General features: G+C 39.0%; 1 protein-coding gene across 2 annotated transcripts in view; it reads right to left on the bottom strand.

Annotated features, from left to right (window-relative positions):
• TGFBR3 (transforming growth factor beta receptor 3) overlaps nucleotides 1–26,651 on the bottom strand; it is a 115,104-nt gene that overhangs the window by 9,122 nt on the left and 79,331 nt on the right. The window contains exons 6-16 of one of the 2 annotated variants that reach the window (XM_041483125.1): nucleotides 22,803–22,971; nucleotides 20,369–20,516; nucleotides 15,664–15,853; nucleotides 14,147–14,463; nucleotides 13,322–13,471; nucleotides 11,405–11,536; nucleotides 10,988–11,155; nucleotides 7,915–8,214; nucleotides 7,317–7,434; nucleotides 3,272–3,307; nucleotides 1,095–1,202 (exon numbers count right to left, since the gene is read on the bottom strand). In XM_041483125.1, coding sequence (XP_041339059.1) covers nucleotides 1,095–1,202; nucleotides 3,272–3,307; nucleotides 7,317–7,434; nucleotides 7,915–8,214; nucleotides 10,988–11,155; nucleotides 11,405–11,536; nucleotides 13,322–13,471; nucleotides 14,147–14,463; nucleotides 15,664–15,853; nucleotides 20,369–20,516; nucleotides 22,803–22,971 — 1,836 coding nt within the window. The remainder of the gene's footprint in view (nucleotides 1–1,094; nucleotides 1,203–3,271; nucleotides 3,308–7,316; nucleotides 7,435–7,914; nucleotides 8,215–10,987; nucleotides 11,156–11,404; nucleotides 11,537–13,321; nucleotides 13,472–14,146; nucleotides 14,464–15,663; nucleotides 15,854–20,368; nucleotides 20,517–22,802; nucleotides 22,972–26,651) is intronic. The other variant, XM_041483126.1, reaches the window with a different exon arrangement.

Genomic DNA, 26,651 nt, shown 5'->3' with positions numbered 1-26,651 from the left:
TTTTTATTTCCAAATTAACATAAGCTTCTAGGTCATAATATTTACAGAAGCTGTAACCCAACAGGGCCGGATTCTCACTCCTAAATAGCTTCCATGAGGTTTCAGATGCCAGAAAAAAAACCCAAACCAAAACCCTGCAGTGGGCTACAGGCAAATTTCAGTGCTCTAGAGCTGCACAGGCTTGGAGTAATTGTCCTCACGTTTTTCCCACCTCCCAGATCTTGGTAGGGTGGTCTCATGAGGTCAAAAGTGGAAGTAGCTGGGAGCCCAGTATACTCTAAGGATCCTGAGATACCCCATAATCCACAAGGAGCCAAGGTCACATGCTGGAAATCAAGGCTCCACCAGTGTCCCATCATTGTCTGGGCCATGCAACAGAAAGCTCCCCAGATGCCTTCTCCATTCAATACAGTATTCTATTTTTGCTAATTTAGTTTAGCATGAGAAAAAATTCTGAGACACTGTAAGATTATCTGTGATTAGAAGCTGCACCAATTCAGACACATTCCTAAGTATTTGGTTGCACACAATTAAGATTACACGTTACTTCTAGCAATTGAAATTAGTAATTGAAGAATGAAGGAATAAATAATTGTGACAAAAATTCTATGTAATCAAGGCCCAAGAAAAATTTTCAAGTCTAGTTATACTCAGAATATGTCTGTTCAGATAAAGCATTCTCTTAACCAGTTAGCCCATGTCTTGTACACATCAGCCTAATGCAGTAATTGCAAAAAAAAAGAAAAAGAAAATTACAAGTAGTATGGGGACCAAAAGGGATCCATTAACTGAAATATTAACTAAATTTGAAATACAGAGATGTTACTAATGATAACACACAAGCCAGGAATACTCAGTTTTACTCATGCCCCAGGTCAGTTTCCAAGACTTGCGTTTAAAATTATTTAAGCAAATTTTAAACCATAACACGTAACATCTCCCTTTAGGGAAGGGCAGGTATCATTGGGCTGATATGCAGTAGAGGCTCATGGGAGGAGCTGCTGGAAAACTCCTGAGTAAGAAGGAGAGCAAGGCAATGAAGAAGGCCAGGATGAGCAGTGGTGGCTGGCTGCCCTCCTCCCGGGCGGCGGTACCTGTGCGCGAGTAGATGAACCAGAGCGCTCCGGTCAGCAGGGCTCCGATCACGAATGCCGCGAAGGCGATGCCCACCACTGTCAGCGTGTCCAGCCCGTACAGCACGGCTGCTCAGGGAAACACAAACACAGGCACTTCTTATTTTCAGAGGCAGATACCATTCTACAGAAATTCACCCTCACTCTTTCATGGAAGAGCTTTTTGAAATTTCATAGTTAACTAAGCACCGCTTTGAGAGACAGACTGGCAGATTTGCATCAAAGAAATGAAAGTGATGCTTTCAGAGTGGCTTCAGTCCAACCAACTGTTCCATATCACAAAGTAAAACTCCAGCTCAGCACACCCAAATCTGGAAAATGTTGCCAAAATTAAGCATTTTTGGTTGGCTGTTAATAACTGGCTTTCAATTAAGTATTCATTCATCTTTAAAGTGTGTTTTAAAAAGGCTGAAATGTTTAGCAAAAATGCTTTTCATTTAAATGGCCTAACATTCAAGCAAACTTTCCCCTACATCTTCTCAAGTTCAGTCTGAAATCTAGGTGGAGAACGGAACTGCTGTTAAGAGGGAAGAGATGCCAGCAAAAAGTCAGTGAAAACATAAATAGAAACAATTGTTTTTCACATTTGGCAACGCTTTCAATAACTGAAATTAATTCCAGATCACAAAAATAGAAGCGCACACACACGTAAATCACTTTCTAGGGGAGAGGCCCTTTTGTAGGACCATTTCAAGGGTAACAGCATTTGGTTCCTGGATGTATTGTCCTCCAGTGCTAATCATCCAAACAGAAAAATTTTTGGCCTCTGTGTTTTTCTTTTTGATAATCAGAAATACTAAAAACAAAAATCAATAATCATTCTGCAATATTTTAGGGAAATTTCTTCTTAAAAACTGATTTCTAGTTTTAGTATTTTTATTATCTCCCAGTGCAGAAAATTGCTTAGTCCAAGGAATAACATTTTACTGACTGTGCTGGCCAGGAAATGAGCTGACAGGATCTTAGTAGTATCCTTCAGTGGAATTTTCAGTTCTCAGAATACAACCAACACCCTCACTTTACACATCCAGCAGATGCCCCAAGGACATCCCTCATCCTCTTTTGACAAAAGGCTTCTCCAGCAGCTCCTGTTGGCAAGGGCCTTCAGGACCCATTTCTGGGTGTTTGTGACCTAGTTTGCATATACAACACCTGACAGATAGTGTCTTAGAAGGTTTTTCTTTCATTTCTTCTATGACACTGTTTCTGGTTCCTTTGGCTACCTCTAGTCATTCAAATGCAAACACAAAAGACTAAACTCAACAGTTTTTTCCACCAGGCACCAGTCAATGTCCTCTCCTCTTAGGAGGAAACACAGTGGAGAGAAGGAAGTTACATGGAGAAGAGGCAGAAGCATAATTGCTCACTGGCTTTGCTATTTTGAACGAATTTAGTCTTGAAGACACAGGGACAGGAGCAGAAGAAAAACCTTCTTTGCACTTCCTCTTTAAATCTCCCTTTTCACCATTCATTCTCGCTTTTGGCTGCACATATCTGCACCTTCCTGTTTATTCTGGTGCTGGTTCTCTCCTTTTCTGGGTCACTAATCGATCCTGATTAAGGCACTATACCAAGATAACATTAAACCCAAAGAAATTAATTAATACCAAGGCATGATCTCATCTAAGCGTGGCCTGTACGTGCTGGTGCACATGGGGCTGTGGTGCAGGACAGGAGTGAGGCTGAAATAGGACACAGGTAGGGCACAGAAGCTCTGAGGGATGGCACTGCTGCTCTAACACTGGTGCTGGGAAGCAGTGGCCTCAGCAGAGACGGGGAGATAACACACACATCAGCACATGAACTTTCTAAGGCTGAGGGAGATAACACACACATCAGCACATGAACTTTCTAAGGCTGAGGGAGATAACACACACATCAGCACATGAACTTGCTAAGGCTGAGACTCTCAGTGGTGTTTCCCCAAACCTGATTTTCACATACACAAAAGGTCACAGTCCTCCCCTGAACACTGATTGGAACCTGAATGATACAATCAGAATTCTGTTCTGTCTCTGAATTAAACATGCACACACTGAAGTTTCTTATGAAAGCTTGAAGAGAATTTTCTTAATTTATCTAATGCTTTGTAGGAAAACGTTTAAAGATTAAAAGAGATTGTTTTAAGAGTTACTTACGTGGCTGTCTCACGTTTGGCTTTGGAAGGGAAGGATCTAATTTAAAACAAAGAAAATGCACAAAACCATGAATCAGAGAGAGTTCCACATGCAACCTACAAACTATGCAGAAAGACATTAACTGTAATTTTTACAAACCATGAATTTCAAGAAAAGCAGACCAAATTCAGTAATCTCACTCATCTCAGAAAAATTCTTTTCATATACTAATTATTCCTCAAGGGACTCTATCTAGAATATAGTTCATGCACCGTATATTTTGCTGGCCAGTACACTGCAACCTTTCCCAAATCAGATGTCATCAGGCATGACCCACAGTAACTCTGGTTACCTCTCTGTGGAACTCTTAAAGTTCTCAGATTGTGAAGGAACAAAGATTGTGTTAAGGTGATTGCATTCATCTGACATCTGACCACTCACCAATCGTGAGATACCAGCACACTATATCACACACACACACACACACAAAAGAACACACTCATTAAAGAATAGTGAGTTTTATAGCACAATACATGCTGCTTAGTCCAAATTGCACGAATATGCATTGATTCACCCATTTTCCGGAGTCCTACATGGTATTCTGTCTTAGAAGTTGTAAGCTGTGTGGGTTTGTTTTTATGGTTTTTTTTTTCCCCCTTTCTATTTTTTTTGTTTTGTTTTTGTTTTTTGTTTTATTTTTGGGTTTTTTTGGGGGGGAGGAGTTAAAAACTTTATTATTATATATAAGAAAGAAAAGTTCATAGGTATTGTTCAAAGATCAAAGATATTATTTTAGGCCAGAATATCAAGTATCATCAACCTAGTGATAAAGATACCACTCCATAACAGAAAGAGACAAGTAAATGTTTAAAAAAATGAAGAATTTCCACTCCTTTTTCTTAATTGGCCTCTCTTATCTTTCTCCAAGAATGCCCCTTCAAGCAGAAGAGCTAGAGATTCTGGCTTCAGACCCAGGGACCTGTTTGGTTAGCTGCAGTTCGACTGTGGATTGCCCAGCAACTCAGGGATTTCATTTCTATTCTGGCATATCTGAGTGTGATCAGTGCAACAGATGTAGAAGGATTTGATAAGACTGTGTTTCAGAACTTGTTTTTGTATCTTTAGCAACAGTAAAAATAGTTTAATTCATTTCAATGCAAACATAACAGTCCATGAATACTTAAAATAAATATTTTTATTTATTTAAAGTGTTCTTAATTAAGACTATGCTTCTAACTTCTAAAACCCAGATGGCAGCACCAAACTTCCACAATATCCTTTAGACCATTAGGCCCTGAGACACAGGTGCCTACAAAACCCAAAAAAAGCATTTTATTCTGAAACTGTGTTATTGTGTCTTGTTCTAACACGTATCTCTTGCAGATGGCAGAAAACAGGTGGAACAGTAGTAGGAAACAGGTGAGGACATAGAAGGGTGTGTGGGGTGGTATATGCACAAATAACCTGGAAAGTTATCAAGTGCACATAACAGTAAAAGTATAACTAAATGTGATCTGCAAGGAGGGCTGGACTGAAACCAAGGAGCCCTGAGAAGTACAAACATGGGTAAGGGCACTGTAAGATTGTCCAAACACTCCACTGGCATATCCCAAGCACCAAGAAAATGCCTTCTGAGCTGAGGAGAAAATGAATTTTCCATGCTATTTCTACCACTGGCCTCCCCAGAGAGAATATGAAATCAGCTAATGATAAGCTGTGTAGCTCATTATCAATTCTCTTCAGACATCCAGTTCTTAAATGTATTTTATTGCAATTTGCTCAGAGCAACTCAGAAGCAGTGAGGATCACTGAGGTCCACAAAAAACATCTAATTTAAAAACAAGTGCTGCCAGCCTTTAGAATTATCAACCTTTGTAGGATAGAGGCACTTGTTAATTACCCTTTTGATCTTCTTTCTATGTCCTGTCTATTTTTGCTGTAGAAATAATAATCTAAAGTTTCTGCACTTAGCAAAAATGTGAACAACACTGGTAAATTATTTCAACAGAACATGTATTTCCTAGCACATAAATGGCCATCTGTGTGCCTTTCATGGGAGTGGGATAGAGCATGGGGAAGTGCAGGAATGCAAAGGGAACGTATGTGGCATGGGGTCAGGTTTTAAACACTTCCATTGGGATCTATTGCAAATTCTCATTTAGATATAGTATTGTGATTTATAATACAGGCAATGATAGTTATAAGCTTGTCTGAAGAAAAAAAACACCTTAGCAATGACCAGTTTGTTCTGACTTTTGAAACGTCCAGCCCATGACTTTCACATGTGGCTTGATTAGGAGAACCAGTGGCAGTACCTCACATAGTGTGGTTTGCAATAGTGAAAGCTGGTTCTGTTCACATCAAAGAAAATGAAGAACGCTACTTCTGAGAGGTAAATTCTCCTGTTCAATAACATGATATAATTTCTTCTCCAAATAGTAGGTTCATGTATTGTCCAACAATGGCATTTGGCTTTAAGAAAGGGGTTTTGATTCACTGCAGAACAACTGCATACCAACAAAGCTACATTGTTAATGTGCCACTTTGTATTTTGTCTGAAAGCTGGGATATGCTGGGGAGATTTCCACCAAGCGCCCTACAATTATACCAAATCACCCACAATGCAACAAAATACTCTATCACACTGTTGTATTGTAAGTAATCTTTATAAATTCAGCTTGTCTTTGCACACTGAGACCTTGTGCCTCTGACAAAGACAACATTCTGAGTGGAGCTCGAGATGGGAGCTGTGCACAATGCTCCACACATCATAAGGACAAGAGAGCTCAAGTACGAGTCTGTTTAGTGAAAGACGAATTTCAGTTGCAGGATTTACTCATTCCCAGTAGAAAACCTACTGAAATAATATGAGAACTGAGCAAAATGGAAGTCCAGAATCAGGCCCAAAGCACAATTTTAATTGTAACAGCAACAGACCAAATACTTGACTTTAATTCATAGTGGATTTGGTCTGTACTAACAATTTTGTTAAAAACCCTCTGAACTAAATATGAGCTGACTTGCAGACTTAGACAGAAACATTTGTTGCCTATATCCCCTAGCAATGCTGTATTTGAACTTTAAATTGTTCAAAGACTAACAGCAAGCACTGTCAAACAGAGATTAAAGGACTCCTGATCACCATCCTTTTGATGCTCCCTGAAAAGCATTCCAGAGGTCAAACAGCCTTTGGATACCATTGGACGATTTTGATGTGTATGGGAAGCCACTGAAGCTTCTTATGAAATGTCAATGCAAACACAAAAACAAAAGACAAATGAACATATTTTCTTCCAGGACTGCATCAAAACATGACTGATGCTCTTGTCAGAGTGATCTACTAAGAAAAACTTTTTAATTAAATGAAACAGAGAATAGCTCTTACTTCCCATCACTCACAGGGCATATTCTTAAAGTAGAATAAGTCCCATCATGCTGTTTGGCATTATTTCATAATGCACTTCAGCCTCTCCAGCTCCTTCAACCAGTTACGAACCACACTCCTTTCTTTTCAAGAAAGATTACATAATCAAACAAGTCCCACCAAAGTGGAGCCCCTTTGTGCATACTATCCTTTTCTCTTCATAGTTTAAGAATCTAGTGAGCCTCCAGGGGCCACCTCTTTGCCTTACAAACTTATCAGGCTTTAAGATCCTTAATACTTTGTGATTCTCTTGTTATTATTCATAAATTTATATTTACAAGCACAATAAATAAAGGACACAGCAGGGAGCAGAAGACTGCCTTTGATCTCTGGGCAACAAGAAATTGCTCTAAGTGCTACTGCTATATTCATACTTCCAAAACCCATGTTGTTCTGTACTACTTCGAGTATTCCTCTCTCAATGCTCAGCAAACCCACAAGTCCAGAGAACAATAAGGTGGTTAAAAAATGGGTACAACTTGGCCTGACGACTGCTGCCAGGGAAATTCCTAACAAGTAACATCTTACAGGCACAGTACCACCACAAGATTATACAATGTCACATGCTCCCTCAAGTGACTGTATGTTACACAATATTCTACACATACAGCATTATTAAACAGGTCAAGCTCATTTCTATACCTTCTTGTTTTCCTTCATGTGTTATTACAAGGGGCTTGGTGAAGGTTTTCTTGTTGTGCATCATGGCCAAGATCATATCCACGTTGAGAGAGGTGCAAGCTTCATCAGGAGGAATGCACTGGAGTGCAAAGAACAGAGGTCAGAGTCACCCATCTGCCAGGACAGCTCTGACAGTGGCACAGTTGTCTCATAACCAGTTTTACCCCACACAAGTTACCAAAAAAAGAGAACCTCCAAACAACGTTATCTTTTGTAGCAATCAGATTACAGTATTATCTAATATGGTGCATGTCTTTGGAAATTAAAGCTAACATTGTTTGTGCTTCAGATATGCATAGAAAAGATAAACTTGAACCACTTGTGCAATAAAAAGCAATTTCTATTTGTAGCCACCTAAAGAAATTTAAACAGCAACTGCAAATTATGTAGTCAAAATGCACAGTGTAATAATACTTATCTACTAAAATTCTGAGCCTAGATATATCATGTTTATTAGACAGTTCCACAGAAAACTATCTACTGCATTCAGAGTTCAGATGAAAAAATACACTGTTTTTATCTAAATCGGAAGTTTTGATAAATTTAATTAATCACTAACCTTTGGCAGTCCTTGAGTATCTTTGTCTTTATTTGTACACAAAGTCAACTCGCAGTGAAGAAAGAGCAGTGAGATGTTGAACATTGGTTTGAACACAAAGCTAAATCTTTTTCTGTCCTTCTGTGCATGTGGTATTGGAAAATTCTTTTTCTCAATACTGTAGAATTTAACAGATTCATCTTTAGGACAAATGTTTTCTATAATGGTATAGTCAGACATTCTATCTGGATTTGAAAACGGGGAAACAAAGCACGTTTGAATAGCAAAGCCCAACGATCTGTCAGCTTTAGTCACAGACACCTGCATTAAAGAAAGAGACAGTAAAGATCTCAGAAATGACATTTTTAGTTCACATTTCATTAATATTTTCAACAATTTTTAAGCAGTTTTCCAGTGCCATTTCCAATCTGGAATATTTTGAAGGCTAAATGTTAAGGGTAAACTGTCAAACTGAGAGACAGAAAATCTGTGGTTTCAAAACCAGCAGCTGTTTAATAGCATAACCATGCATAAATACAGCAATCCCTTATCTTTCTGAAAGCAGATGAACACCCCTCCCCAGATAAGACACACAGTTAATGTCTGTGTCTGCCACCTAAGATGGCACTGCCTCCCTTAGACACACAAGCTATAACAGAGCTGTATGGAAATCAATCACTAATTCCATGGTTTTGTATCTCTTCAAAATTACAATGAAAATAGAAAAGAAAAAAAAAAAAAAAAAAAGGCAAAAAACACCCCAGAAAATCCCCCCCCAGCCAAAAATAATTAAAAAGGGTAATTAGAAGAAATATATAGAGATGAAGGAAAAGTTCAAGTAAAACTAAGGATGGAAGGTAAATTTCCTCTCCCGTTCAAAATTACAATGAAAATAGAAAAAAAAAAAAAAAAAAAAAAAGGCAACAGACACACCAGAGAATCCACCCCCAGCCAAGACAGGAATGCAAAGGCAGAGAGGAGGTCATGGTCTGACGTGTGGGTGGCATTCCTGGGCTGGAGGGGGTGAGGGAGTCTCCTAAAAAGCCATCATTTCTTGTGAAAGGATCCTTTCAGCTTATTGTAAGTTTGAAATTCATATTCTTTTATGAAAAATAATTAAGACTGAAAGCCTCCAATGCCCTGATGTTGCTCAGCTGGATTGGAATGCAGACAATAAATGCTACAGAATAATTCAAAGGAAAAAATAAATGGAATTTGTAACAAATGAGGCATGTTGCTCTTAATAAACAACAGAAGCATTTGTCCAACCATTAACACTGCCCAATGAAACAGTTCTACAAGAAATCTTCTTAGAAGAAATGTGCCTTATATGCATATTTAATCCATATGTGCTGCATGTATCTTTAAGGAAGAGCCTGCCAAATTGTGTGGTCTCTGCAGTAATTTCTGGATGCTAGGAGTTTAGCTGTGAATAAAAGCATTTCTCCTTTTTTCTCTCCCTTATGTGAGCAGCAATCAAATTAGAGATGAAGGGATGTGCTGAAGCATCTAAGCAAGAAAAACTATCTTCTAAAAAGAACAGAAATAAAGATGGATGAACAGAAGTCAGCCACAGATACTGAGAGGAAACAAGCTGATGGTGTAAATTAATTAAAAAAGAGATTATGGAAAGTAGGACAGGCATACTACAGTTAATTAAATGAAAAGATGAATGATATCTCAAGGAAAGAAAAGAAACACAGGAGAAATGTGGAAGATCAAAATATGGTACGAAAATGACAGCAGAGGAAAAAGAATAAAACTCCAGAATCCAAAAGATTCAAACACAAAAAAAAAAACCCTTACCAAACAAGGAAAAAGGAGATATAGAATTTTTACCAAATATGTATTTATCAAAACCCAAAAATATTGTTCTTAGTAACAAATGCAAAAGAGAAACAAAAAAAGGGGGAAAAAACCCCAGAGTCATCTTAAAAAAATGGAGTCACCAAAGTTCAAAACTGATATGTTTTCCACTGAGCAAGAAAGAAAAACAGAAAAAAAAAAGGCTTTTGCCAGGACAGGTGATGAAGAAATCAGAACATCTGTCTGAATAAACAGCTCCAGCAGACTCAGAGTCGGGGATTCATCCCAGATCAATGAAGGAAGTGGATGGTTTTAAGTGTTTGTTATAAAAATATTCCTAACTGAATGTGACAGACTTTATTTTTGCTTTAGCTGTCTTAAGTACTTTCCACTGGTTAGACAAAAAAGAAATGAGAAAGCACACTGAAAGAAAACTGCACCAAATGGGTCACTGTGCTTATAATGTGCAACATGGGCTCGCAAAGAAGAACTAACTTGGGCAACAGAAACACAGCACAGCACTGCTGCTTTTTCCTGCTCTTACAACCCCATAGCTCACAGCTTGTGATTTAATTGCCTAGAAACTAGCAATACTTCTTCATTGACAAAGCTGCATTTATTAATGTCTACCACTATTTGAAAATCCAAAATTCCGTTCACATAGCTATCTTTAAAAATACTGACTCTATTGGTGTGAGATTCCACAGACTTCATAAGCAACTCAGCAACACATGGAAATACTGTGCAAAATGTACCTGAAGTCAAGGGTACATGGCTGTTGATTTTGTTTTAGTGTTATTCATCTAAATCTGCTAGATGTCTTATGCGGTAGCATTCAAAAGGATTATAACCGATTTTTTTAAGCAGATTGGAGAGAGACCAGAATCTGTATTAACTGTGTAACCTGAGAACACTAGCATATGGAAGACACATATTTGTAATATTTTTTTTGCATCTTTCAGATGAGGTTCAGACATAGAATAAAATGAACCCATCAGGACATGCCAGTTCAGAGCACGAGCTCAGAAAATACCTTAAAGTTTGGTATGGAAAAGCAGATTTATCAAGGATCACCAATCTACCTTCTAAGTTAAATTCATCCATTTTGCAAGAATCCTTTGGGGTTTTTACCCAAAATATTGTCCTACTCCTTATCCTACAGTTTCTGTTCTCTGCAGGCATAAGAGAGGCCTGAACCAGCTGCCCAGCAGTTCAACTGACAAGAACAGATATGGCTCAGGCGCACAGCCTTGCAAAACCCTTCTGCTAGTTTGAAGTCTTTTGTTACCTCTACATATACTGGCCCATTCTTGGCAACAGAGAAGAGTCCTTGGGAGGGAGCAATGAATAAATCTGTTTTGTACAGGTCCATGTTGAAGGTCACATTGGTGATGTGTGGTTCAGGAGGCCATAAAATGCCTCTGTCATCCTCTGGCTGGTGCAGCGTGCAATTAAACTAAAATGAGAAAAAAACCACAGTAACATCATGAGTCAGGAGTGGCAGGACACATTTCTTATGTACAATATAGACCCACCCACACTACATCTACTTAGTGTAAATCTTCAACAGGGTCATAAGAAACTGTAGTGAGAAGAAATGTGTTAAAAGACAAATGATTTTCTAGATAATTAATGTAATTCATGTGAAAGGCCTATTACAATAGGCATTTCTTCATTGTCAGGTGCAAAACCGAGGGTAGCATACCGCTATTTCAGGCCAGCTTGAGAAAGCCACCTCTCCCTCATCAGCATCTCCTGGAAATCCATTATCACCCGATTCCATGTCCTCATCTTCAAAGCCACTGCCTTCAGCTGGTGCTGACAGCTGAATGACAATCTGCACAGAGAGGGATTACAAACAAATTAGATTAGGTGATAACCGAGCACTCTCATGCTTGTTATTTTCTGCTCTCTTCAGAATAATGCAAAGGCCACAAGAAGAGCACCAGCTAAGCAAATGGTGAAATGGTGAAAGCATGTCTTGAACAGACTTATGCTGAGCATGTAGGATATGCAGCTTATATTTAAAGAATGCCTGAGTTTTTCTTCCAGAATTCAGAGCCAGTGAAGAAAGACACACCAGTCTGGGTGTTGGTGTCTGAATGAGCAGCCAGTAGTTAAGTTCTATTTCTAGTATTTCTATAGCCAACACTGAAAAAAGAAATGGCTTTCTAAAGTGATATTTTGCTACTAGCAGTTCTCCTTAGTGTACTCATAAAAAAATCACTAAAAATGTTAGGGTCACTAAAGGATTTTCTCTTCTGTCATTAGCAATTTTTTTTCAGACATGTACACCCAAACCCACAATATTCCTTCTTCATTTTCTCCCCATTTTTTTCACTGAATTCCCCCCTCCTTTTTTTTTTTTTAATCATCCTTTTCACATGTCTTCATTTCTTCACCTGGAAATTTATGGTTTTGTTTTCCAGTGTTCTGCATTCTGCCTCTTTATGCTTGCAGCTTCTCAGCTAGCTCCCTCCCTCTCAGGACTTCAACTTTGTTTTCTTAGACTTAGAGCAACTGCTAAAAAATGACATACACACACACCCTTTGACACTCCACTGCACGGTGTCTGTGTTTTAGGAGAAACACTCCCAAATTCTGAACAATTCCATACATGATTTGGAGTTCAAGTGTATAGCCAAGACTATTAAAAGACATAATGGAGAAAGGAGAGGAGGCAAATAACCACTTTACTTTGGGCCATAATAGAAGACAGGGACCATGAGAGTATTTAGCTCCAGACCCATGCTGTTCTGTCGTTTGCCAAAGATTCTGTCTTGGTTTGGGACTGTTTCTAAAGTTAGGTGCTACTGACTCCCCAGCATAGAACAGTTTTAAGGTCAGATCAGATTGCCTGAACTGTGTTTGGGTTGGACCACAGGCTTTCCATCATTTGCCAAAGTTACTTCTATGTACTGGAAAGCTCAGCAACAGAAACGTGTCATTACTTTTGAACCCAGAATATCTGCATTGTACTCTGGCTCATAAGATGAGCCAATCTGGAAGCAGTTGATTACAACCTAACTGGGCTCCTTTGCATCACCACTCATATACAAGTACTCAAGAGTCCCTTCATTACATATAGCAACTGCTAAAAAAAATTAATATCAAATTGTAAGAGAAAAGCATGAAAAAATAATATAATTTTCCTCACATTGTACTGACATCACATTTTAAAAGCTTTTTTTCACACACAATTTTAGAAGAAAAAGATTTCACTTAATTCAGGATATGAATGAAAAGGTAGTGCTTTGTGCCATTACAAAACTTCATTCCTATTTCTCTTTACAGCAATGTATTACTGCTTATGTATGGATGATCAAAGCTTCACAGGGAACACCAGTGCAACTTCTGGTACAGATGGTCTCCAAGGGCAGCCGTGTTGTAAAATGTATTTAACTCCAAATCGTCTGTTTTTCTTTGGGATACTGTCTGACCACACTGAATGTGCAGCCTTCATACCTCCTTGAATGCAGGGACCGTGGCTGCAACTAATTTGAGCTAGGCAGGAAGGATCAGGATGCCTCCTTTTTGCCAAGACTAAAGCTAACTGCAGTGGCTTCCTCGTACTATTACGAAGTGCAGTACAGAAGGTGGATCCTCTTTGTAAAGTACTCACAGAGTTAAAGTAAACAATCTTGTTCAAGATATAAGCTGTCCGAGTGCCACATTTGTTGAGTGAGGATTCCAAGATGAAGTGGGTGCCGTTCATGCTGGCTTTGCAGGAGTGGTCCAGCAGCGAGAGCTCCGTGCGGGCGTAGCCGCCAGCCTGAAACAAAGGCGCTTTGTCAGGGGCTGAACACAACTGTGCTCGGCTCCTGCTGAACTGCAGCTCAGTCACTGTGCGTGACTGCTGACAGCAGGAAGCCAAGTTCATTGTACTGACATCCAGGCAAGGTCATTCTCAAAATGCTGTTATACATGGCAGACAAGGAATAAATGTAACATGGAAAAAAAGGAAACAACAGGTTCATTATCAATCTGCTGAATAATAATGCTGACTCTGTTCGGCCTGAAATGAGCTAAAATGCTGTTTCAGGCTCTTTTCCACAATACAAATGGACACAAGCAACCTATCAGCTGGTAGATGGTAAAGACAGATCTTTAGATCTGTTTAGGTCTCACACTGCTACCAAAAGCAGCTTCTTTGGAAATTAAAAACTCAGACTGATGGCTGAGTACAGTAATTTTTTGACAGAACCAACAGTGCACACCTTCAATCAGAAATCCCTCTAAAACCCACCAGATTGCTGGGAAGAGACAACACTACTCTCAATTATGGCAAAGAAGATCTACAGTATAGTTTCCTCACCAAACTTTTCTGGGGGGGGTTGTGTGGTGATGGCTGTAGGACTTCAAATGTTTATTTTTTCAATCAAAATGCAAATAAAATGGGCTGTCCAAAAAAGCCTTCCCAGTTCTGAGAATAAGATATCACACCAACCTGTAGAGAATCTTTTTCTACAGCTACTGTCATAACTTTGTCATCACACTTTATTGACAGGGCCATATCAGCACTCCCCTGAACTTCTTCAGGTTCTTTATGTTTTGAGAGGGAATGCCCGAAGTCATGATTTATTAATGTATCTACTGAATGCCTGGATGGGAAGATTTCTTCTCCCACTGTGTCATGTCTTCCTCTGTTAATGTGAAATGGAAAAGTCAGGCCATCAGTATTCTTCGGAGCTGGCAGTGGGTTAGCACCCAGCAATTCTGTCAGCTCTGGAGGAAGGGAATGGTCTTCTTCATCATTCATCTCTTCTGAAAAAAAAACCAAAACCAAACAAATCCACATTAGTTTATTAGATATTTTTCCTAAAAAGTATCCATAACTAATAATTTTCATACAAAAAAAAAAATCCATAAAGGGAGCTCCTGAAGGCCATTAAAAGCAGCATCTTTGTGCTTTTCAGGTAAGTAGTCACAACTCCTACAACTAAGTGTTTAGCAGTTACTGAGGCGTCTAATCTTGGTGTACTTAGTCGCTGTCAGAAATCTCTCTCACCAAGAGCTGAAAATAAACTTTTGATGAGTGGACCTATTATACATAAAAGATCCAGAGAGATAAAAGAAACATCGCATTCATCAAATATACTATTTTGGTACTGCTGAAAGAGCCGAAGTGCAAATCATTAGGTGAAATTCTTCCACTACCTGACCCATCAGAAATTCAGTCACTACTGTTGTGAAACTACTTCTATAACCAGAATGAAACCAAATAAGGGTTAACTTTAGAGTGAGTAAATGAGGAAACTATCTCTCAGCTCATACACGTGACTGCTGAGGGCAGAACCCATAAGAGTGCAATTGATAAAATTAATGTGAACATAAGCTTTATCAAAATTGTAAAACAATAGTTTTAGTGGTTGAAACTCAGAATTAGTGAAAAAACAGATGCAACTCTGCTAGCTTCAATGGACCCAGACAGTTTTACATCAGCAATTACTTTGGCCAAATACCCAATTTTTTTTCAATAGTTGTATTTATTCTGTTTGCTCAGACTTTTTTGGTAAGCCACTCATGTCTGTAAACAGTTTCCATGTTTATTTAATCATCTCAAGGAAACACTATGCTCATACTTTTGGAAAAAATACACTAAAAAACAAAATCAAAGCTGGATTTATTAACTAACAAGATATTGAGTTGCTGACATCTATTTCAGTGAACACTGGGTACCATCAGCTATGAAGTCTTGTGCGTTGGATGAACTATAAACATTTAATTCCACCAAATTTCAGGAAATAACACAACTTTGCCTGGATTTTTCTAATCAAAAAGCCACAGATTATTACTTACAACCATCATTTATAGATTATTACCAGCATTCTTGATGACAAGCAGTAAAAGTGCAATAGCCAAAACCAAAGATTCAAAACTGAGAAAACACCATTTAAGTAATTGCATTCCTAGAAACACAAGATATGTTTTTACTATATGCTAAAAGTTCATCTTCAAACTTACCTATATCTTCAAGTTGCAGATGAAATCTGTTAGCAACAGGTGCTTTTGTGTAGGAAATAACTGGACTATAATTATGCTCATAAGCCCACTTGATCAAGCTCTCATGTGATGAGGGAAGGTCAGGTATTACTGATTTACTCATAGTCATGGATCGTTCTGTTTCTTTTCCAAAACCAATACTATTTGACGTCTGTAAATAAAGAAAAATTTGGTTTGTGATTTAGCACTTAAGGATACTTACAATGGAATAGTGACACTGACTGAACCCTGGGGTTTTGTGCTGTTTTAATCTACTAAATAACAGCAAACTGAGGACATCTGGGAAATAAACCAAACCCTGCCACCTTAGGCACATAACTGCTGCACAGATGGAAAAGAACCCCCTGCTTCCTCTCAGCCTCTGCCTGGAGTACAGTAAATCAAGGCAATCAGAAACTTTTAATCCCTAACCGAGACAAAACATATTTACAGCCTTTTGTATAAGGTCATACTTTCTTCAAAACTGATCCAAAATTACTCCTGAAGTGAACTCAAGGTGACAAATGAATTTTCAATCTTGGATTAGAGCATTATCTAAGCTGGAAAAAGGGAAACCTTTGTTCAAATGAGCATTACTGAAAAAGGCAAAAAGCATGTTCATGAAGTAGAGCTGATACCAGCTAATGCTGTAAGTCAGCTGGCACCAAGGACAGGCTGTGTCTGAGTGAGCTTCACCCTAGAAATGCTGTGTGCCTCCTCCAAAGTATTGAGTTTGCTAAACACAGTTGAACTAAACGCTCAATAGAGCAGTGAGAGCATGCACATTTATGCATGGCCAGACTACTTAAAAAAACATTTCTGTAAATAAAAAGATTATAAAATTAATTAACAATACAAGTTTTACACAAATATGTCGCTACAGCAAACTCATAAATGCACATGCTGATCTTACGAATGAACATGCTAAAATATTATTAAATAAATGAATCACACAACCACTTAATTTTCATTTTCCTGTAAATGTTTTGTAAAATTTCAATTTTTTTTGTCCAAATGGGCAAGTCAAAGGAATAGAACAAGCATCTCTCACTGTTAGAGAGGCAGTTCAAAAATATTCACTGGTATTACACAAACAAGTATTCATTCACACCAAAGCTAAATACATATATATTTATTCTTACAGTCACAACATTACTATTATCACTGCAACAATCACATCAATGGCTACAGAACAAGTGAACATAGATGCTGCAGGAAAGGCACGATGACCCACTTTTCAGCAATTTCTGCAATGTGTTTGAAATGCATTTTTTAATGCAGCTGATACCATGGAATGTTCCACAAACACTTTCATTCCCATGCTTGATTACCTTCTCCATCATATAGGTTGCATCTTCTTTTCATCCCCACTGGCTTTTCCTCAATGTGAACAAATCTTAAATCCTTCACTCTGGAACACCAGAAGATAGACTAGAGAGATCTCTTAGGCAGTGCTCCTATGGACAGGCTACGCAGGTCAGAGAGCTCAGATGTACTTCTCCACCTGACATCAAAGTGAGTTTTTGAACTAAGGAGTGAATAGAACATGTCGAGAGTCCTGATGGATTGGCATAGTGTACCTTTAGCTCCTTCCCTCATTTCTGCCTAAAGACCCAGTTCGGCAGCCTTTAAACACTTGGGGCTTCACAACTGAAGTTAGAGATAACTTTAAGTACAGAGTGCCTAGTTTCAGGATACTGTTGTTACCAGAACAGTTACCCATGCTCAGCACTGCTCAGTCACTGAAGATAAGAACAAAAATGGAGCACCAGGTATCGGTATCCTAATTTTAGTGCCTTATGACTCTTTGGGATCAACTAATCTTTGATCTTCAACACGTGCAAACCTGGACACGACTGATCACATATTTTCATATTACCACACAGCTTTGACTGGTAGGAGTTATTATGGTAACCCAACTTTGCTGCATCTCTTTACTTTTCTGTCATGAGAAGACAGCTGAACAAATATTATCTCAGAACTTTACTGTCCTAGCTGGCACCCAAACGTTTCCAGGGCTTGCTTACACCCCTCCACTGCACAGCGAGCCTGTAAATGTTCAGTCTTGCATCACCTCACTGAAACAAAAGCAAGAACAAGGGCTGCAGGAACAGACCTTCCTTCACTTGCTGCCCTGCCAACACTCTCACAAAAACTGACTGAAGCCAGGCAATCTGAGCCCCCACCAACCTACTCAGAACAGACACCATCTCAGAAAGTGGTGGGCAGCTGTTCTCAGGTAAACAACCATCCCTCCAAGATTCTGAAACCTTCACGGGGTTTTTTTGTGCATTGCATCTCTCTCGCTCCTTGCCCCTCAAGAAATTTTTTTTCTGGAACTTCACTGCACAGTTCTCAGCTTTGCAGAGGGACACCAGCTGCAAAGGAAGCGATGTGAACAGCAGTGTACAAGCAGAGAACCACACAAGCACTGTATGTAAGGACTCCACACAGGAGTTAAACACAGCCTGGGAAGAAAGCACTGCACATACATCAAGTGCAATTAATTTACCTGAAGTACTCCCATTTACTTGAGTTTGTGTCCATCCTCTTGCAGAGTTTCAAAAAACACAGCAAGCTGGGAGATGAGCTGTATAACCTAAAACATCTTTCATTTTTTGTCTGTGAACTTAGACCTCAGTAACTTACAGTACTGGGTTTGAGGCAGCTTAGCACTAACCTTCCCCTCTCTGCCTGCCAATCCCCTCAAGACAATTCTAATTTGTAGTGAGGGCAAGAAGTTAGGAAAATTGAAGTGCGTGGAACTGCTTCAACCAATAAAAAGAACATTGTGAAACATTACCTAATTGCTTAGTAATGTTTTTATGCATTGTCTAAATTTGGGCTTGGAAAGGCATTCAGCTTAATAGAGATATGAAGAGATGCTAAATGCTGGATATGCAGGCTTTTTAATGACATGGGGGAGTTTAGTTCCCTCCCTTACCCCCTCTAAATAAAGGAAAATGAACATATATTCAGAAAATAAAGCATCTATATAAATGAAGTAGTAAATAGTTACTCACAAATCCTAACACGAATACAAAGTCTCTTAAATGCTGACATTTCTGTATATATTTAATGTATTACCTTCTCTTTTTGTTAATCTAAATAAAATGTGACCTTCTGCCACTCATTGCAGAAACCTTTTTTTAATTATACTTTTTACTTATATTCTCAATAATTAATAAAGAAGAAACCTAGAAATAAAATTTTTAAAGCAGTGTTGTTTTTCTATATTCAAGTACAGCATTTTAGAAATTTTAAAAACCTGTAGAAATTGTCTTGTGAAAATTGATCATCTGTAAAGTGGCAGCTTCATGGGCTTGAAATACACTACTTGAGCTATTTCCTAGCATGGTGTGAACTAAAGCACAATTCTCTACCCTGTGAAAGTAGATCCATATATGCCCAAATATACAGTGGTGAATTTTATGCAATAACCCAGGATGAAACTTTGAATTCAAGCATTGCTTTTCATCATTCTGCTTACAAGAGTGGTAATCCTCAGCAACCAAACTTGACCTTTCTCTTTTAGGGCTATTTCGGCCCTACAGAATGACCAGAACATTCTCTCCTGTCTTTAAGATAAATATGTGTCAGGGATCAAGAGGGAACTTCATCATCCACCCTAGATAATTTTTCCATTCAATTTTCTGAGCAACATCAAAATTAGCTTTCTTCTATTTTCCTTCACTCTCAAAAGCTACTATGAAATCCTGCTTACCAATCTATTTTCTTAGGAGATTTAGATCAATTAGCCTTTGCATTCTGCCAGAATTTCCTCTGCACAGATTACAAGCAGAAAGCAAGTGAGCAAAGGAAAATTGCTATAAATACCAAGAACTGGAGTTTGCAAATGTAACTGAATTGCTGCAAAACTGCTAATTGTGAGGCTACTGTGTGGTCCTGAGCAAACATTCAGCTCAACTGTACAATGTGCTCTTAACTGATCACTTCAGACAGAAATAGGCCGCAAGATCAGTTCAACTATATTTATTTATATCAGAGCAAGGAAACACACATTTTCTTAGTAGAAAGGGTGCTAAACCACAAAGCCTGTACCAAAAATCAACATGAATCAGCATCTCCAGTAATTTTAGAAGTTTAACTTTAGTGAGCCTGTTTTTAACTTGAAAAAAAAGAGTTTTTGCTGTCTGAGGAGAGTTAGGTCAATTTGACCAAACACTTACTGGAGACAGAAGTACTGGCAGGAAAGAGGGATAGATACTACTACAACTACAAGCAGGAGTAAAGGAGTTTCCACTTCTAAAGGGATGTGGGTGTGTGCTGCATATCTAGTATTATCTATTCTGCATTTGAAGGCATCATTCCAACTTCTGGCATGAACCCGTTGATCCATACACAAAAGTAACAGCAAAAAGAGAAATGAACATCCTACTCTGTGTTTAGGGTGCTTCAACAGCAGTCAAAAAGACACAAACTAAATCCTTGTTCTAACCACGTGGCTTCTGCAGTGTGTTGGTCAGTTTTATAGCCCATATATTGAAAGTTAATGAGAATAAAAAATTTATGCATTTACTCCTTAAAAGGCAGTAATTATTAAAAAGAAGCAGCTAAGAGAAACATTCAGAAATCAACATGGTCAAGCACTACATCACATTTAAATGGATTCTATACTGTTGCATTATGATGCAAGCTCTCAAAATATAAAGATGCCTTAACTTACAATCACTTCGAGCTTTCCTTGGACATCATGAGACTTGATAACCCAATTGACAGACTTTCTGCACTTGAGGATAAGCACGACATCTCTGACAAGTCTGGCGCCTGGCTGAGATGGTTTAATGTCAACGATTATATCCACCTGGAGAGCACTGTATGTGGAAAATAGAAAGTTAGAACAGAATGCCAGAAATTTTCAGCTATCAACCTTCTTCCAATCCATCATGTTTCCACTGTCTGGCCAGCTGATTAAAATGCTGGATATTATCCCAGGCAACACAACATGTGCAAAACAGATTGTTATTCTATATACACTTAAGTGATTTTACATAACAATAGAAACAAGTACTTTTTAGAAAAAAATATATTTCTCTCTTATTTACAAGAAGTGTGCTACTTAATTCACCTATTATTTAGTGCAGGTAAGTTATATGACTAGCAGGTTGCTTTCTAAAGTAAACATAATTTTCTGATTTCACTGTGACAGTGCCTAAATATAACTGTTTCAGTTTCCTCTGGCTATAACTGTATTAAAACTTAAAATAATACCTTAAAAAAAAGTAAAGAGGACAGGCAGGTTAACACACACACATAAAAAACCCAACCCAAACCACAGGTACTATACTGGGGGGTGTCTCTGCCTAAACAGTTAAATTGTGGAATGACTTTGCTTAAGATCTTGCGTGCTTTGAGGAATTAAGCAGTGTATTCAGTTTCCACTACTTCTGGGTATATAGTTACTTTAAAAAGAAAAAACCCAGATGTCCAGCCTACTGCTTGCTGGAAAATAGATGAAAACTGTCCAGATTTTCAAGATCACAGTAAAATAAGTAGAGCAAATGGGTTCTTACCCATCAATAACATCTCAACGTGCAAAATACCAATTCAGCAGAAAAACCCATCCTTCCAGACCATCTTATGGGGCCATACATTACAAGAACGTGCTCATCCCCACGTAATAGGTTCCAACTAATATCCTACACTGAGACTTCATGTATCTTGGGACTTTTGATCCATCTCCTGCAGCTTTACACATGCCCAGCTCAGCTTCTGTATATTTCTTTGGGGATTTAAACTTTGTAAGGATAGCTGTGGATGACATATAAAACTAAGAACAACGTAACTTAGTACTTTTTTTTCCCTTTTAATAGCAAAACATTTAAACTTTTTGCAGTGTTATTATCTCAAAAGCAAATTCCTATTGTGATATTATCCAAAGCTAAAAGCTTGGAAACAGGGCTGTCATTGTGTAACACTACAAGGGACTTGGAATGATGCTTTGCATCAGCTCTGTTCAGGATGGGGCTGCATCAACATTTGGGGTTAGCTATTCCACTTCCACTACACTACCACTCCACGTCAATACTTTCTTACTCTCCCCAGGTTATTATGCAAGAAAATTATCAGGCTCTGGGTTCAACATCTTGCAATGAGAATTATCCTTTTCACAAAAACACCTCCTCCCACCTCTATCTCCCTGTGTGATTTTCTCATTAGGGAGAGGATCCACTCACATGCAGCTGCATGAGGAGCAGAATCAGACAATGCCAGATATCCAGTGAATGCAGTAAGCAGACAGCATTTTAGATCTACCTTATCTCTGATGAAATTGTAACCATCTAAGTTTCATAGCAAATTTCTGTTCTAGCAATCATACTTGGCCCTTAGTCATAGCTGGAAAACCTCTTCTTATCTGAAGCAAACCCCACTTATGTTCTCCCACTAAGATCAAGGAAAGACCAGCCAAAGATGAGAATTCTATATGTCTTATCTCCCAAAGGTACCTTTGACAATTTAGAAAATCCTCATAATGTGTACAGAGAGTTACTTTTCCTAACCAGTAGTTAAAAACCTTTTTAGTCAGTGCACCACTGTCAACCCTTAAAATTTCTCATAATTATCAAACTATCCCTTAAACTCAGCTGGAAACTGGAGAGAAAATACTGCTGTGAATCTTCATAGCAGCTGTGGAACACTTACCATAGAGCACAGATCACTTGCAGCCTCTGGACACTGTCTGGGAGTCACTGTCCTTGACCTTGCTGCCAGTCATTGACCGGTGACAGGTCAAGATTACTTTCAACCTCTGTCTCACCTCCTCATACAGTGGTCTAACCTTAAAACTTCTCTGTCAGATACTGCCCTTACTGATATTCCCTTATTCACCTTATCCTTGAAAAAATGTGATTGATTGAGGAAGCAGGGGAGCAGTATACAGTCCATAAAAGCTGTGCTTTGCAGTCTTGTCCAGAAAAATCCTATGATTATGAAGCAGAATTCAAAATCTTTACATACTGAAGAACCAACTTCTACTTAAAGTATTAAAGCCCAAGCTTTTATTAAGGATGAAATGGCTAATTTTAGTTAATTGTTATAAAACAAGTGAAGTTGTTAGCTATTACTTCAGACAGTTTTAGTCTATTTAGATGATACTTTACCTGTTAGGATTGGAATTTGGAGTACTTAGTTCAATGATATGAACTTCTCTTTCTTGGACTAAGTTAGACATAAGGCACCCCTCTGCTGGTTTTGGTTGTAGGTACCCCGCAAGGTAATTTAAAGAGAGAAAATTCTTTTTTATGTTGCATGAGGGAGGAAAAACTTGATCTGGAGGGAGAAAAAAAAGAAGAAATCATATGGACCTTTAAACACAGATGTCAGCTTAGATGCATGCACGTACCACATCAACTTCAGCGTTCACTATATTGCTGAAAGGTGTATCTACCGTCTATTATAAGCACATATGACAAATCATCATATTGAAAGGGAGATTACCATTGCACCAATACATTAACTTTCTAATAGTTATTATTTATGTATTTAAACACTTACTGAAAGAAAATCCCTGCAAAGAGAATTTTGAAAACAATTCTGAAGAAAAATATGTGAAAAACTTTTCAAAATAAAATACATTTAATTTGTCCCTTGCATCTTTACAAGAGATTTCTTTCTATTGCAATTTACTCAGAGATAACTTTTGGAATCAACTCCTTCTCCCTGTGGAAAAAGCTTTATTCTTGTTAACTTACTATGCTTTAAATACTACAGAAAATACTCTCCATTTCCTCACTTAATATATTTCCTCTATATTGTGTAGTCAGGGTCAGTATTATTTAGAAAACAACAAATACTGTGTTTCTCTTTCACATGGAAAATTAAAAGCATCAAGAAAATTATGGAATCAGCTGTTGATATTAAGAAACTCTGATCACAACACGCATATGTGAAATTATGAAATTCTAGCATAGCTATTCAATCTCTCTTTTGTTTTTAACCAAAAAGCTGAATATGATCATTACAGAACCCCAGAACTGAGCTGAGCTGGAAGAGATCCACAAGGGTCATCCAGTCCAACTCCTGGCCCTGCACCATCCCCAAGAGTCACACCCTGTGCCTGACAGCATTGTCCAAAGGCTTCTTAAACTGCAGGCTGCTGCTGTGACCACTGCCCTGGGGAGCCTGTCCCAGTGCCCCAACACCCTCTGGGTGAAGAGCCACTAGCGTAAAATGCAAACCCTAAAAAATAGTCACTTCATATGAAATTCTCATGCACAGCCTATATTACTGTACCCCAAGAAACAGTATTTCTAGTGAAAATCAGGAGTACTTTGTCTTTCTGAGATAGCTTTACATATGAATTGTCATAATACATAAAAGGACTAAGTACCATGTTCAAGTACTTGAAATCCTATAAGAATAAAATTCCACATGGCTGGGTCTTTGACCATTGCTGTACAAGAAAGACTTTTCTATTAAGGTCAGTATCAAGATACAAAAAAACCCCAAAAATCCAAAAGAAAATAAATCAACTAGCATGCATTGTGAACACAAAACTGTGAAGAAACTCTTATGAGCTGTGCTGAGGCCATGCACTCTCTAAATGAGAACTGAAATGTCACCTCTGAAGTGTATTTGTGTGTGCTACCCAACTTTGTAGGAAGACCAGAGACTCCTGTGACCCTGGTCTCTGCAGAAACAATCAGGGGAGTTTCTTCTCCTGATCTTACACAAAGCAGCCTTTGAATATTAACCCTGTTGTGTCCCCTACAGAACTACTGAAGCTGTGTAAGGCTGTAACTACTCATACTGCCCAAGCAAAGCACTTCTCTAACATCTGGAATGTGCCCTGCCAGATTAGCCTTGAATGCAGCTGCAGTTCTGCCAGCTCCTCCCACAGCAGCACAGAATGGAAAATGATCCCAAATGGTCTACGCTGAGCTTGAATTTTAATATATATATATATATATATATATATACACACACACACACTAGGTATTTGCTTCTTAACTGCTATACAACATGATTCAGGCCATAAAATAACAGTTCTGGAGTAGTTTGTGGGTAATTGCCACACGTGCTATCATTTGCCTTTGCAAAGAACTCAGTTCTTGCTCCTGGCACTTCCATTAGGCGTCTCTGGAGCTCTCCAGAAGCGCTGCTCTTGTTGCCAGAAGCACAGAGACTCCCCAGCCTGGGCCTCTGCTCGATAGCACGCCTTTCCTCTGCAGCAGATTTCAACTCTAGCACGGGATACTTGACATTCACACCAACTCTCATCCACAGCAGTTACCAAAATCAGGCTGGAGCAGAAAAGAAAAGGGGATCCATTTCATCTTTCTTTGCTCACTACACTTCTCTACTTTGTTAGTTTCAGGGCTGTCTACGTGCTTTGGAAAGGGACTGCAGGTGTCTGCAATCAATTAAAAACATTACCAAACCAGCCAACAAACAGCCAGTTTATGGATTCTGTGCCTCTCTAATCTCCCCAGACTCCCAGTATGGATTCAGACGTGAGGTTTGCAGTCAACACCCTCAGCAGAGGTCTCTGGCCAGCAGGCCGGGGTGCCCAGGGCTCTGCTGGCCGGATCACAGCGGAGCTGCGAGCAGTGGCCGGCAGCCGCCTCCTCCTTCGGCGAGCGCCAGGCGGCTGGATGGACGCACAGGACTGCACACCAGGATCTGCAGTTTCTGTGTGCAGCACTTCTGTTTTACTGATGAGGACAGACACTGTGTGTACTATGCTGCACAAATTAGGTGTCATCCACAGGTTCTTGGCTGAAGTTGAATATCCAAGCTTAACATCATCCTGAGAAGGTTTTTGTGCAAATGAGCGCTGTTAATCAAGTGTCATTCCTCGAGACAGGCACCCTGGGCAGAAGCAGTTGGATTCAGCAATAAAAATCCCATCCAAACAGAGCTTGCCTTTCAAAATCTGATCTGGGCATAAGCAAGGTGTTTGGAATTTTCCTTGGGCACCCTGATGGTAGGGCTTATTTATGTATATTTCACAGTTTGCTAGCCCTTAGCACAACAGAGATCAGAACCTTGGCTAGCATTTAATGGCAGGATAGAAATGGGATCAGGGAAGGGCCTACAGGGGTGTCAGGAGAGAGGATGCAAACTCTAGGCAATGCTCATCCTGCAGCAGGACACACAGCTAAGCCAGACCAATGGGACCATGCGGCAGCATTAAGCCAAGCAAGCATGGCATGCAGGATATGTGCACTGCTGTGTACTGGCTATAAATTCAGTCAGGACTGATGTTTCAGCTTCTGCCAGGACAGAAGCACAGTGTTACCATCTGTAAATAGACTCACATTTTCCAATTCAGCTACTGTTAAAGCTAATTTTTTTTTCTTATTTAGCTAAGAAATGTGTTGAAATTAGGGTCCCTCCAGGCAAGCACATTTGCCCTGGATTAACTGGTGATGCTGGATGCATTAGGTAACATTTAGCTAACTGATAGGTCTTCCTGACTTGTTCAATCATGTCTTACTAAACCATGAGGAATTAAACTGACTTTTCTTGAAAAACACATACCAAGACCACTTACACCATGAGCAGTCCTGCTTTCTAGAATCTGACAGTGATTATCACAGCAGTCACTCTGCCATCTCCTTCATTACACAAACCAAGGGAAGAACAAGAACCACACTTCTTGTGCCCTCTTCCTCCACATCCCCATTCTGGCCCCTTAAAATTCTTGCTGTGATCACCATCCCTGCAGTATTTGATCAGCCACTCTTTAGAATCAACAGGATTCAGATGCACTTGGCCCTGATCCAGTTTGCTAGTGCTCTCAGCTGCCTTTCATTTGCAGTTTCAAAAGTGACTTAAGAGACCCATGGCATCAGAAGCAGCTTTATTCTATGAAAGATCAGCCTTCTTCAGATCTTTCTGTCCTTTGGTTTGCGCTTTCTGTATTCAGCTACAGCCTACACTTCTGCAATGCTACATCTTCCAGTTTCAGATTTGTCTAACTTGAGTGAAGCTGAAATGTAGACAAT

The sequence above is a fragment of the Pyrgilauda ruficollis genome, unplaced genomic scaffold (genome assembly GCF_017590135.1).
Source record: "Pyrgilauda ruficollis isolate IOZ18807 unplaced genomic scaffold, ASM1759013v1 scaffold6, whole genome shotgun sequence".
Taxonomy (NCBI): Eukaryota; Metazoa; Chordata; class Aves; order Passeriformes; family Passeridae; genus Pyrgilauda; species Pyrgilauda ruficollis.
This window is presented reverse-complemented; position numbering and strand designations above follow the sequence as displayed.